Below are 13,708 nucleotides of genomic sequence, written 5' to 3' on the forward strand. Positions count from 1 at the left end.
AGCTCATCTCATTTAAGTGCATACATATTTCAGACTGGTCGAAGAGATTCAAGCACCTGTCTTCAATTAGAATGAGTAGGAGTTGGATGTACTTATTTGCTGTGGAGGTTTTGAGAAGCCTTTGCTGCATGTAAGCTGGGTGAGTTTTGTAGATAGCACAGAATTTAGAGCATTTCCGAAGATAATTTTGTTTGTAAGTAGTCCTGATTGTGTGTGTACTTAGGTAAAGGAAAATCTGCATTTATTTTCAGGGCTGTAACTGTGTGAATTCTGGAAGGAAAGGAAATGATCAAATCTGCATGCGGCACGCACCTCTGAAGCGTACTGGCTGTTGATTCATTCCAATGCAATGTTAAACATCTTTGATCTTTTATTTTAATTGACATTTCCCATCATTGTGCCAGGTCTTGCCAGAATCGGGAACTCTTTGGAATCAGCTTTTCTTTCAGGGGTTTGTGATGTGTTGCTTTGTGATTTCAGCCACCGTTGTTCCTTGAGTGGAGATGATCTGAACAGACAGTGGCTGACGCCCAGTTCTCAACTTCATCCAACAATTTACCACACCAAAGGTCTTCTGTATTATCTGCGCAGCATCGGCCGGGCCCCTCTGGTGAGTAACTCCCAGTATCTTCTGTTGCTTATTGCAGTTGTGTGAGCAGCCTTGCTTTATGGCTGGAGAGATTTGGAAAGCATCCTATGCTGTTACACTTTCATCCCTCGGGAATGTTTTTGAAAGTCTTGGATTATCTGCTGAATCTTCTAACCAACTCCAAACTTCAGAGTCTTTGCACACCTGCAATGTGAATATAAATTCTTTAAAGCTCCTTAGTATCCTCAAAGTACTTCAACTAAGCTAGATATTGGTAGTAGGTTATTGCTATCTTTCTGGCAATGACGGAAGAAATTCTGTAAAGGGTGAAGTCTGTAGTCTTCTGTGGTCTGCATGGATCATGCAAAAGCTGAGGCTGGAGCAATCTGTGCAATCACAGAAACACAGGAGATAGTCTTCAAAATGGTTGAACTTCCCTGCTGCTTTAGTGAGAAGAGAACGACTTTGACCAGAAGTTCATGAGGATGATGCTACTGGGATATATATGGGATCTATCCTCATCTGCTTTGTCTTGGTGCTCTGTAGACCGAATAGTTCTGAGACTTCAGGATAAAAAACGCTGAGAGTTTCAAATGTCGATGAACAGAATGGAAGCGGATGGACCGGCAGGCTGGCTTCTCATAGCCCCAGTTAGGCAGGAAATGTCCAAAGATGCACAGTTCCCTCTGGTCTCAATGAGAAAATCCTCAGACAAGGTGCAAATGTCTGTGAGTTTCTTTAAGTGAATTTTTGTGGAAATATGCCATTTTTGGCCTAAACAACAGTCCTGACGTTCAGCTCTGTAGTCCAAGGAATCTATTGGAAGTTCAACTTGCAGCTGAGAGTTTACTCACCTACATTTTATTTGGGTTTTGAGCTACATCTGATCAGTTTTGTCTTACCATGCTTATCCTATTAGGTCTTTTTAATTTAAATTTATCAGAACCATCCCTGTCATATCCAAATGCATGAAGTTGAACATGAGCCCAGTGGAAGTTTTCATCCTGCCGAGTGAAGTAAGACTATTGATCGTATCATCTCTCTCACTCACAGGCAGTGTGTCAGTCGTGGTAAACTGATTTTTCTTTGCCTTTGAAGAGTACATTGATTTTGGTTTTTACATGCTTACAAATGCCTTTTCCCCACTACAGAAGGGAGCTGGGTTTCTTCTGCCTTGCACTCACTGCCATGATGCCATGAAGCCAATTTCACTGATAGCCAAATGATTTCTGTGGAGTGGATTAGTTTCATTTATACTGGGGATGGGCAAGCAGTTTCTTCAAAGCAAAGAAAAGATGCTTGAAAGAGAAAAGGAAATAACTTCAAAGTTAACAGCATTTCAAGCCAAACTCATTTTGATTGGTAACTTCAGCCATAGAAAACAGCCTTCTAAGTGCTTTTTTTTTTTTTTTTTTTTGCTTCTCTTGTTGGTTCTGGAAACCCTAGTAAAAGAAGGGGCTGGATGTACTCTGTGGTATTGCAGCTCTCCACTGCAGGGGATTTCTTGCCAACTGAGAGCAGTGGGAGTATGAGAGATTGAGCTTGGGAGCAGCTGGGACTGAGGGGTAAAGAGATGCTGCTTTCCCCTTGAGCATTTGTGGTGAGGAAATGGTACAGTTTGCAAGTTGCACCTTGCAGTATGCAACAGAAAAGTGTAGCTCATACAGAGAGATCAAGCTGCAGCGAAGAGCAAGTTACTTTTGGAGGGGACAGAAAGAAGCTCCCAGGGACCAGGAAACATCAAGCAGTGTTTTCTTTCAAAGGTGTTCTGTGTTAAGCTTGGAAACAGATCTGACTGGAAGGATGTAGCTTTTTGTGAACAAACAATGCTAGATGTGTCTACCTTGAGACTCAGGTTGGGTGCTCTCACAATGCTACTGAGGAAAGATGGAGATTTTTGAAGAAAAAATAAAGAAACTTCAAAATGTTCTGTTTGCCAACAAAGTTTTTTTGCTTCCATTTTCTGTTTGCTTTTCATTTGTTTTAAAAGCTTCCTGATTCTGTGAGTCATTGAGTGAGTCTGTGAGGGGGATTGTTTTTGAGTTTGAAAACAGGTCCTTACCTTTATGATGCTCAGTGCTGGTATGTAACTTTAAATAGATCAAAATTTGCATGTGTATCTTGAGTCATACCCCAGTGAGCACAAGACTTGGAATCTGACTATGTGTTAGTATCCCAGCTGTACAAGATGCATAGAGTAGAGAAAAATAGGTAGGTAGGTCCCAAGCTTGCCTTGTGGTTGCTCAGACATAACCCCAGAAAAGTTCTTCATTGGGTGCTGCAACTACAAAATGCAATATTTTCTTGGCTAAATGTTGAGGCTTAAGCTGCTCTGTAGAATAAAAATAGAGCAGAAGAATGTATTATAAAAGAAAGCAGTTTGTCATAAACATTGAGAATAACTGCAATATTCAGGAAAATTAATTAAAATGAAGGTCTATGCAATGCACAAATGGAATGGAAATATTTCCAGTAGCGCTGACTTCTCTCCTGTGGAGGGGGGTGGCAATCAGTGATACATCCCAGGGCATGAAACAGTGGTGTTACAGAGCTTGGCTCTTATAATCCTTTACTAATATGGAACGCTTGTTCCTGACTTGTCACTTAGGGACTCACTGGCAGGTTTCTTGAGATGCAGAATTATAGACCTCCTACTTATCAGGCAGCAAAGCTATCTGAGCAGCTCATCATCCCTGTGTGGTTTCCAATAAGTAATCTTTTAGGTAATAATATATGCATCTTGCATGTTAGTAATTCTGTAAATTGGCAGGTAATTGATACCTGGTTGAGCTGGGATCTCTGCCTCGAAATAGAACCACAGCTATAAAATCTTCTTTGATATTCATAGGAGTAAATTCTAGGTGGTACCTGTGGTTAAACTAATCTATGTCTGTATTGCTGGAAGCATAGATGGAACGCTAACTGGAAAAATGCCCGTCATTAAAAGAACCAATAAATGCAGCTGTTTGGAAGGGGCCTTTATGGGATAATTCCCTGTGTTTCAGGCAGTTGCTTGCAGTGCAGGGCTGCATAAGCCCTGTGTGTGCACGCGGCCTGGCGGCTCAGCTCTGCTGTGGTCTCAGCTCCAGTGCTGCGTGCAGGCTTGGTGCCACAAGATATGAAGGTAAAACTGAGTCTGAAGGATGGCTGCAAAGATGATGAAGGGTCTGGAGGGTGTGAGGAGCTGCTGGAGTCCCTTGGTTTGTTTTGCCTAGGGCAGAGGAGCTGAGGGGAGGCTCGTGGCAGCCTGCAGAGCCTCACAGGTAGCTGGGGTTCAGCGCTGCTCTCCGGTGACTCCACAGGACCAGAGGGAACAGCACTGAGCTGCCTCAGGGGAGGGTCAAGAGGGGAAGGTTCAATACACAGTTTGAATTTTGGATGGCCTCTATGGAGCCAGAAGTTGGACTGGGTGATCCTTTTGCAGGTCCTGTCCAGCTCAGGGTGTTCTGTGGCTACAGCTGTGCGGTTAGTTAGGACTTGTGGGATGAATCTCTGTGTGTGTGTGTCTTAGCATCTCCAGTCAGTGTACAGCTTGTCCGAGCAGCTGCAAGTATTTAAATACTCAGTTCCTAGATTATTAAACTTCCTGACCAGCTGCAGCTAAACTCAGTTACAGTGTAACTAGTAAATAAGCATACTAGGCTAAAACTTGCCTTAACAGTTGGTGGAAGAAGTTGATCTACTCCATCTGTCTGTGCTTATACAAGAATACATGTTTTTCTCCCTCAGTTTTTTTTAATTGATCCATAGTTCTTCCCTACCTCTTGACACCTGTCCCTTTGTCTCTGATACATGCCTCAGAAAACTATTTAAATGAGATCATGAAGTTCCTTTCTAATCAGCACTAAATATTGTTTTAAAATGAACCGATGTCTTCTCTTCAGAAATCCTTGTCTTTTCGTTGACAGATTTCTGAATATTCCTGATAAAGGCACAGAGAATATATGTAACAGCAGTCTGTATTGACTTCATATTTCTGAGGGCAATGAGATTGATTATTATTTAACACTTGTGTCAATATTTACCTCTTGGGTCATTAAATCGTGATTTTCATTTTTGTTGGAGTTGATATCTGCCTATGAGGGCAATCAAAACTTCCATTAAAACCTGGAAAGTACCTTGTACCTAGTTTATATGACATGAGAGATGGATTAGACAGATAGATTATGGAATGTATGATAGAGTATGGAATCAGATTATTTGTCACAAAGATAGATAATGCTCTGTGCTTGATGTCCAGGAATTCATGTAAGGAACTGACCACTTATGATACATTTTTTACACAATTGCACAATTACATTTTCCTGAAAAATATGTAGCACAGTTTTTGAATTTAAAGAAGCCAAGGTGATTAATTACTGGGGAAAGGTGCAGTTTTTAAATCTCCTGAAGATAATGCTGGAGTTGAGAAGTCAGAGGAGCCTGACAAATTGCTGTGTTGTATCATAAGTTACCATGAACTCTCAGGTTCCTGAGTTGGCATAGAATCTTGCACAGGTGTCATGTTTATTTCTGCTGTAGACAGAAATGCACTGGTGTTGACACTGGATTCATGAGATCATGTCAGATCCAATAGATAAAGCAAGGTACAGCTGACTAACAGAGTTTGACACTGATTATAGGCTGGGCCCAGAGCACTGAGTTTTTCTGAAGAGAACTGAAAAGAATTCTTCACATATAGTGTTTATAGTGTCTGTTGTGAAGAACCAGGAAACTTACTTCAGTATTCAAGATTTTCCCTTTTTTTCCTCTCTAGGTATTCTGTGACTACCATGGCCACTCCCAGAAAAAGAATGTGTTCCTCTATGGTTGCAGCATCAAGGAGACTTTGTGGCAAGCAGGCTGCATGGTTGACACAGCAGTTATCACAGAAGATGTTGGCTACAGGGTAGGTCCACTTTGTTCCTTTCTGCAGTTGCTGGCATACATGTACACCTACATCTCTCCTTAAGATGAGGTCAGATCACAAGTTCTGTAGGTATGTGCAAACTTCTCTTTCTCCAGAGGAGTAGAGATGCAGAAAAATTCAAATAATTCCTGGTATCTTCATGCACCAGCTATCAGCAATAATATTGTCAATAGGTGGATCTCTATTTCATTTTATTAAGATGCTCTTTTACTGTCTTCAGCCACTGACTAATAGGAATGTTGTATTTTTGTGTTTTGTAAGTTCCAAGTATACATGTGCTTCTCTCATCCACAACTCATGAGAAGTCCTTGTGGAAACACTTGTTTCACAAGGAAAGCAGGAAGGGTGCTTACAATCAGAACATCGCTTGTTGTATTTGAATTCAGAGAGCTGGAAAAGGTGAGGATGGCTCACTGTTACACAAACAGAATTCAAATGCTGCTTTCAGCATCTGGTGCCTGTCTTGAATCTGCAATGAAGAAACCAAGAGCAAGTGTCCAAGGGTGTCCAAGAATCTGCAGTGGCATAGATGAAAGATTTTGTGATTAGAATTCTCCCTTTTGCACAATATGGGAAGTTTCTGTCTTTCCTCCCATGAGTAACTGGGGGTGATTCTGGCCTCCATGATGGATTTACTTCCCAAAAACATGAACGTAATACCTTGAGAAAATTGTGATTTTTGAATAGCCTTTGCTGTAGCCCTTGACCATTCATGAGAGAAAGAGTCATTGTTACCCTCTAATATTTGGCCTCAGATGACTGCATAGCATTGACATCACAAAACCCAGCTTCAGGATTTCTCCTTTTCATCACCATTCCAGGCCCTTGGACAGCAATCTCTGAAGGGGCATCAGTAAAGAATCACAGAATCACAGAATCAAAGAATCCTAATTCCATTCTGACCAAATGGGAATGGAGGTTTATGGACAGGGGTCCTGTATGAGGAGCAGCACCCCTGCTGTTGTGCATGCTAAATCTAGCTGCATGAGAGACAGGGTGTGCAGTTATACTAATGTATTGTCATAAAAGAATCCTTTGAAAAGATGTGTTTTCACCATCCCAAAAATACAATTGAAAGATAATTAATGAGAAAAGCAGAGAAGAAAGAACTATTAGTGTGAAATCCAGTGAAAGCTGGTGAAATGAAAAGAATATTAAATTCAAATTTGCTAATGCTTCTAAATGAGTCCTGACTACAGAGACATTACTGTTACCTGCCAGCGTTTCTATTTAATCAAATGTAAAAGATTGATTATGCATATAATTTCAATTGTTTTTAGACTAAACTGGATTAGGGATCTGATTATGGTATTTCATATTTACAAAAATCTGTGTGCTGCCTCAGATGAGGACAGAATGAAAACTATCTGGGCCTTCACGCACGGTTTAACTGGATCTAATGATTGTGCTCAGGATTATAATTGTTTGGGTGACTGTGCTGTATTTTTAACCCGGCTCCAGGAAAACCTGGAAGTGCTGCATGGAATTATAATATTTTGCAGCAAATTGTACTTTGGAGGCAATTCAGAAGCAGTGAATGTTTAGTCCAGAGCAAGTAATCAATTTTAAAGATTCCTCTGTTCAGTATTCTCACAAGAAAAGGAATGCTGTAGCTCTTAATAGCACAGTGCAGATCTTGACTTAAGAGTTAGGCTCATGCTGGTCTCAGACTTGAAATGTAACCTCTCACTTTGTTCCTATTCATCAGTTTTTTCATCTGATGAATGGATCTTATGGATCTATAGATCTGCACCTTACAGAACCTGTAGGGTCCGTTCACAGCTGTAGATAGGATATACTGGAAATAACATTTACTTTATTACAGAGGTATGTATGATTAAGATGTTTGCAGTGGATGTGGCAGAATAGTTTAGACCAAAGATTTATCATCTGCATCAGTCATGCTTTAAGAGAAGACCTGCTATTAAACATTACTTTTTCAGTTTTGATGAAACCATGTATTCCTGTACAGAGCGATGACGTAAAGCTCAACAGAGTGGAACTAGAATTGCTTAGAATCAATCAGTTTCACTGATTGTTATTGGAAAGTGAAATTAGCTGGTTGGCTTTCACCACCCAAACTGAATGAAATTCGAGGATAAATGCCATTAGCAATGAGCAGAAGCTCCTTCTGGATGATTCCATTCCATTCAGAAGTTTAAGAAAGCTGTCATCAAAGAAATAATGAAAGTTCTTATTTTGCTTGCTCTTCACTTGATGGACCAGATGGTCTTTGGGCAGCATGGAAGTACTACAATTTATATGCATGTATGTGCATATGTATGTAAAAGCCCAACTTCTACACAGCACACCTAGTGTTAATGTATCTAGAATATATTTTTAAAGGTAGTGTGAAGAAGTGTTGCATCCACGCTGATAGAAATATTTGATAGCACAGTGTATTAGCAGTGTTTATAGGCTGTTGTTGAGAAAAATGATGTCTAGAATAAGAAAATTACTCAGAGCTAAGAGATAATTTTACTGAATTTTCATATTTACTCTTTATTGTCATTTTCTATGTGGAGTGTATCCAATGTACCATGTGATCCCAGATGAGAATATTTTGGTTTATTTCACAATGCAAGATAGTTAAATGTTAAGCTCTATTTTCCTATAATTATCTGTGACCTTCAGTGGGATTACACATTCCCTTTCTCTGCTATGTGCTTTGTTCAAACAAAATTCTTCCTGTAGCTGAATCCCTTGTCAAATTGTGAATGCATAATGGGAGGAGCTGGAAAGGAGAGAATGGAAACATTGTGTGCAAAGCTATGACTGCAGCTCGCTAGGCAGAACAGGGAAATGTAGTTAATGTTGAAGCAGCTTGAAAGTAAAACTTTGTAAGTGACTTCAGCAGTCCAAAACTATTTGGTGTGCAGATACTTCATTTTGGATGGGATGTACCAAATGTACTTCTAGCATTTTTGCCTGTGACTGGGGGAAAAAAAAAACCCCAAACATTAGAATATGAAGATTTCACTTGGGATGAAGATGAGTCCAGTTTGGCACTAGTTGGAACGTCACAGTGACAGTTTCTACAGATAGATTTGGTGATACGCACTTTAGAAAGCATAGGTCTCTGTAGATGTGTGGGTGATACAAATGCACGTGCATCTGTTCAATTCATTTTCTAATTGCTAATACTTTCTCATAGACTCTTCCTAAAATCCTGGACAAAGTGGCCCCTGCGTTTGTCATGAACAGCTGCAGCTTCCTTGTGGAAAAGTCCCGCAAGTCGACGGCCCGGGTGGTGGTGTGGCAGGAAATGGGTGTGCTGAGGAGCTACACCATGGAGAGCACGTACTGCGGCTGCAGCCACGGCCTCTACAAAGTAAGAACATCTTTCAAAGAACTACATCCACCCTCCTTCTAATGCATGCCTCGTGAGCTTGGACGAATAACGAGAGAGTGCTGTTTTCTTGCTGTTTGATATTGCCAGCTTCCTTGTGTACGAGTGTAGCTGTGCCTTCTGGGTTTCTTCTCAGCTAAATCTTTCCATGATCCCTCTCTCCTTTAATCTTCCATAGCAAGGAAGGATTCCTTGCTATGAGGTTTCATTTGACACTGAAGTAAAAAGAAATTCCAGTCTAATGCCAAAAGCATTGAGCTGAAGGAAGGAATGTTTTTGAGATGATGCAGAGTATTTATGTCTAATGGTATTCACAGTCTAAGGTAAGTCTAAGGTAATTAACATGAATATTAGGAGTCATACACTTTCTGTTGCAGTCAATCTGAACATTTGCTTGGCTAAACTTAGGAGCCTGCACTGAGAATTTTGCACTTGGAATTTCCTGTTACTATCAGCCAAAAGTAGCTGATCTGTAAGCTCAGGCCATGGCTTTGACTATGAACTAGATGGACCTGAATTTGTTACCAAATGAGGTTCTAGATATTGTGGGAAGGACTGCACTTATGCTGAGTGCATCTGAGACAGGAGCCTCTTGGCACTTCTGAAGTACACAGTCTGAACTCTGGTAATTGTGTTTAGCTGTTCTTAATTCTCCACTTACTCAAATGGTGAATTCTTTTTTGTTCCTTTCCCAAACCTGTTGCTTTCTTGGAAGGGATTCCATGCTCCACCTTATTTCTCCCACAAGGGAGCAATCCTCATCTGTGGAGCATTAATATGTGGTTAAGGATCCGAAAAGACCCTTAAGGAAAGAGCCTTTATTACAAATAACAATAAGACATTCAAATTACTGTTCTTTTCAAGCTCTATACTATCCTTTTATATTCCATAGAATGTAGCCAGCAAGTTCTCGACTACTGTTTTAACAGTGCTCGACACATTATTTCCAAGATAGAAAAGGCAGAAGAAATATCTGAAGACAGTTTAAAGAAAGAGAGTATAACTGCCCTGAGCATTACACTTAGTGCTCCCTACTCTGAGAAGTGCTAATGGGTTTTTAATAGGCACCACAGGTTGTGGCAGGATTTTAAACCTATAGACAGTGGGGGAAAATTCTACCTTGACTAATATCAATGGTAAAACTCCTAGTGATCTCCATGGAGAATTTAACTCATTTCCTAGATAATCAGAGTAACATCTAAAAGCAGTTGGACATCAGTTTTTATCAATGTCTAATGATTTGCTCTCTACTTCCTTTAGTATCTTCAAACTAAATTTGCTTAAGTGTGTGCCAGCAGATTTAAAATGTTTTATGCAACAGTCTCCCAAGTCCACCACCACTTAGTAAGCTGGTGGTCAGACTTCTGATAGTGTTGATAGCAGTTCTGGATCCTGATCTTTCTTCCTGCTTGAAACTGGTGAAAGTAATGGTGAATGCGGCTGCTTTGCTGGCTGTAAACTGAGATACAAACTTCTTGTGCTTGGAGTTGCCCATATCTGATAGGGAGTTTGCAAAGAATTTAGGAAAAACAAGAAAGCTTTAAAAAGACTGCAAGAGGCTTAAGTATTAAATGCATAGAGCTTCAGGTGAGCCTCCTCTCACCACAGAGCAGTGTTGTAGGAGGGCTGAGTTAAACCAACAGGCAGCCTGTCTGATAGAAAGTCCAGAAAAGAAGTTCCTAAAGTTTTTTGAAGGCACAGTGTGTTCATATCTTGGATAGAAATGTGACTTTCATTTTGAAAGCATTTTAGTGAGTGAAAAATAAGGTATGAATTTGTTACTAGTGATATGTAAATGAGAAACAGTTGTGACCCCAGCCTCGATTAAAAGTCGTTTGATTTCCAATGGGTACGGGGGAGGGCAGAAATGAGAGCAAAAGAAAAGATGACTTGTCTCTGTTGAATCTCTCTGTCTGTGTGATCAATGGAAATGCAATAAGCCATCTACCCTTAAGGAAGAGAAACATAAAACTAAAGGAACTATTGATCTTATCTAAGGTTTTATTCAACATGAGGAAGAAGAAAAGAAGGGGAAAAAAAGTCCAGACTCTTTCATTTTGTCTGGATTGTCCAATTGAGTCTTAGAACAGCAGTGTCTCCATTTGAAAGCTGCTTAAAACAAAGCGGCCCATTTCAATGAGGAATTCTCCTTCCTACTTCTACCAGTTTACAATCACACAATCAAAACAAAAAATGTTCAGAAACTGCCTATCATTTGTCTCGCAGTGTGAAAGCAGTGTGTATTACTCCTTCAATGGAACTATTACCCTCCAGGTTTTTATTGCAGGATGTTGAGCCATCTTGTCTTATTTGGCTTGTAGAATACTGAATGTAAGGCTGTACCATGAGAGGTTCTACACGGTACAATCAGGAGCAATCATGGGCCCAAAATAATCAAATCTGCACTAACACATATGGATATTCTTTTAAGTTTCTTCCCTGTGATTCATTTTTAAACTTGTGTGTCTCTTTGTTGTTACCATATCCTATCATGATACACTTTATTCTTCTTGATTCTTTGTTACCTGGCCTACTAGTTAAGACCCCTCTAGTAACATACTACACTGGGCTGCTCAGCTTATTAACTGTGTTCATCATCCTACAAGTTGATACATTTTGTGCCATGTATACATTTGCATTCCAAAACAGGTATATTAGCAACACAGCAAATCTCGAAACTCAGCTTCATGCTCTTTTAGTACGTGCTATGTTGGAAAGGCATTTTCCTTGACATGTTGTGCCTGGTGGAGGAGATGAAGTACTAATGTAAATAGACTTCAACTTCTTGCTTCAAAGGGATATGCACGACAAGGAGTAACAAATGAGATTCTAAATTATTCCAGATATCTTGACAGGACCCTTTGAAGGAGATTTTACTGGTGACATGGATCCCTTTTTGAAGAAAGTCTTTGGGAGAATCAAGAAAAGAATTAATTCTGTCCAGTCTGATGCTTCTGAGTTAGAAGAGTAGAATACCCCAACTTTTATCACCAGACTTGATGAGAGGGGAAAGCCATTCATTTGCAGAAATGTTGGAATTAGGCAGAACAGCACCAAGCAGAGTGGCCATACGTTCATAAGAAATTGTTGATAGCTCAAAACACCTTTGTTGAAAGGAGGATTTTGGGAATTTCAGGAATGCTCTTCCACAGAACCCATGCTCACGCTGGAAGAGTTTTTCCTCTTTAGAGTCCAACTACTCAGCTCACTGAAGTGGTGAAGCAAGCCAGAGGTGCTGAATACCATAACTTAGCTGTTGTTGTTTTTTTTTATTTTTGTTGGTTGTTTTGATTTGGTTTTGCTTGCATCCTCTCCAGTCATTTACAGTAGGAGAAGGTAGAGGTAAAATTGTGCCTGATGATACAGCAGCAATTGGCAGATAGAACCTGGCTGGAGAAACTGGCAAAGTCATGGCCTGCCTAACTGTTAGAAGCCCTCATCTCTACCCCAAACAAGGAGAGGGTGAGGAGAACTCACCCCAAATAAATAGAGAGTAAATGTCCATGAAGGTTCTGTGAGCCATCTTCTTGTGAGTGAGTGTGTCATCAGTAATGTGCCGTGTGTTGTACAAATCATGTACCATCTTGCTGAAGTTTGCCTTGTTCTGTTTAGTAGATTAATGAATTGCATCTTTTTTTAATGCTCTATTGGCATAAAACCAGGATAACTTTCTTGGTAGATCAGAGCCAATAGTTTGTATTTCAGAGATGGAAGTACTTAAATACTGAGCTGCTGATAAACTGGTAGCAGAGCTGGATAAAAAGCTCTGCATCCCAGCCCCTTATACAGTTACTGCAGAGATGAGAGTCTAATAAAAGAGAAGAGCTGTCATTATGTATGCCCTGTAACCTGGCTAGTGTTTACTGAATTATTTTATACAAGTAATGAACCAGTGAATTGCCACGAAGGTGTGGCAGAAATAAAGCAGGATGACAAGGTGAAAGCCTTTCCTCTTGCTACTGTTTCAGGGTGGACTGCTCTGGTTTGACCCATTTCTGCCCAAAGTAACCATATTGTTACTAATGTATCATTCGTCCCTGAAATTGCAGCACTATTTCTTTGTACTTAACTGTAGGCAATGAAAGATTTTCTTTATCTTCCTTATTATTGCATATTGCATACTATATTTCTGAGGAATTTTTACGTATGCCTTACTCATAAGCACTTTATTACAGTCAATAGTCAGAAATTGAGTTGTTTTGAGGGAGCTTGCAGTCACATAACATTGCTTCTGTATGCCAGTAAGATGTAGATCATTCTCGTAATTGGACGCCTAGTGCACAGACTTGCAAATAATTTTAATTTGGACTTTTGCCAGCATTCAGGCACCAACAGAAATGGTTGCAGCAATGTTCTTGCCACAGAGCATATTTGACAACTATTTGCAGAAGGGAAAAGAAGAGAGATGGGGTTTATTCTGTGCTTTCTGATGCGCATTCCTGTAAACTGTTTACATCTTCTATGAAGTCTGAGACTTTTCCTATTTCTGCTTTCCATTATCTCCCAGGTTTTACACATTTCCTAAGTACGGGTAAGTTTCACAAGCATCCAGAAGTTTCTTTCCAAAAAAATGATCTCCAAAATGTGCGTTTAGCAAACCCTCTGAGGCCTGGGCATGTCTTTCAAAGGCAGATGCTGAGAAATACAGAAGAATGTTTTTTTTTCTTCATAGTTTTGCTTCCAGTTCTGGTCCAAAGTGACTCAAATTGGAAGCAGATGTAATAGTAAGAACACTATAAGAGAAAAAAAAAATAGTTATCTCGTAGTAATCTAAGGATTGAATAATTAAATTAAGGTTTCTGCTTATTTTGTTTTCTTTAGTTGTTACCCATTGCAAAAGTTTGCTTCCTGTTTTCTATAT

At 39.9% G+C, this 13,708-nt stretch overlaps 1 protein-coding gene across 6 annotated transcripts in view; it reads left to right on the forward strand.

The window, feature by feature from the left end:
- The window catches only part of AGBL1 (AGBL carboxypeptidase 1), a 478,919-nt gene that overhangs the window by 140,483 nt on the left and 324,728 nt on the right, over window positions 1-13,708 (forward strand). For all 6 annotated transcript variants that reach the window (XR_008203809.1, XR_008203808.1, XM_052672162.1 and 3 more), the window contains 3 exons: window positions 481-610; window positions 5,346-5,477; window positions 8,653-8,829. Coding sequence is in view for 4 of the 6 variants with exons in the window: in XM_052672162.1 (XP_052528122.1) it covers window positions 481-610; window positions 5,346-5,477; window positions 8,653-8,829 (439 nt within the window). In the remaining 2 variants the exon portion in view is untranslated. The remainder of the gene's footprint in view (window positions 1-480; window positions 611-5,345; window positions 5,478-8,652; window positions 8,830-13,708) is intronic.

Source organism: Tympanuchus pallidicinctus, unplaced genomic scaffold (genome assembly GCF_026119805.1).
Source record: "Tympanuchus pallidicinctus isolate F22 unplaced genomic scaffold, pur_lepc_1.0 scaffold12, whole genome shotgun sequence".
In the NCBI taxonomy this organism is placed as follows: Eukaryota; Metazoa; Chordata; class Aves; order Galliformes; family Phasianidae; genus Tympanuchus; species Tympanuchus pallidicinctus.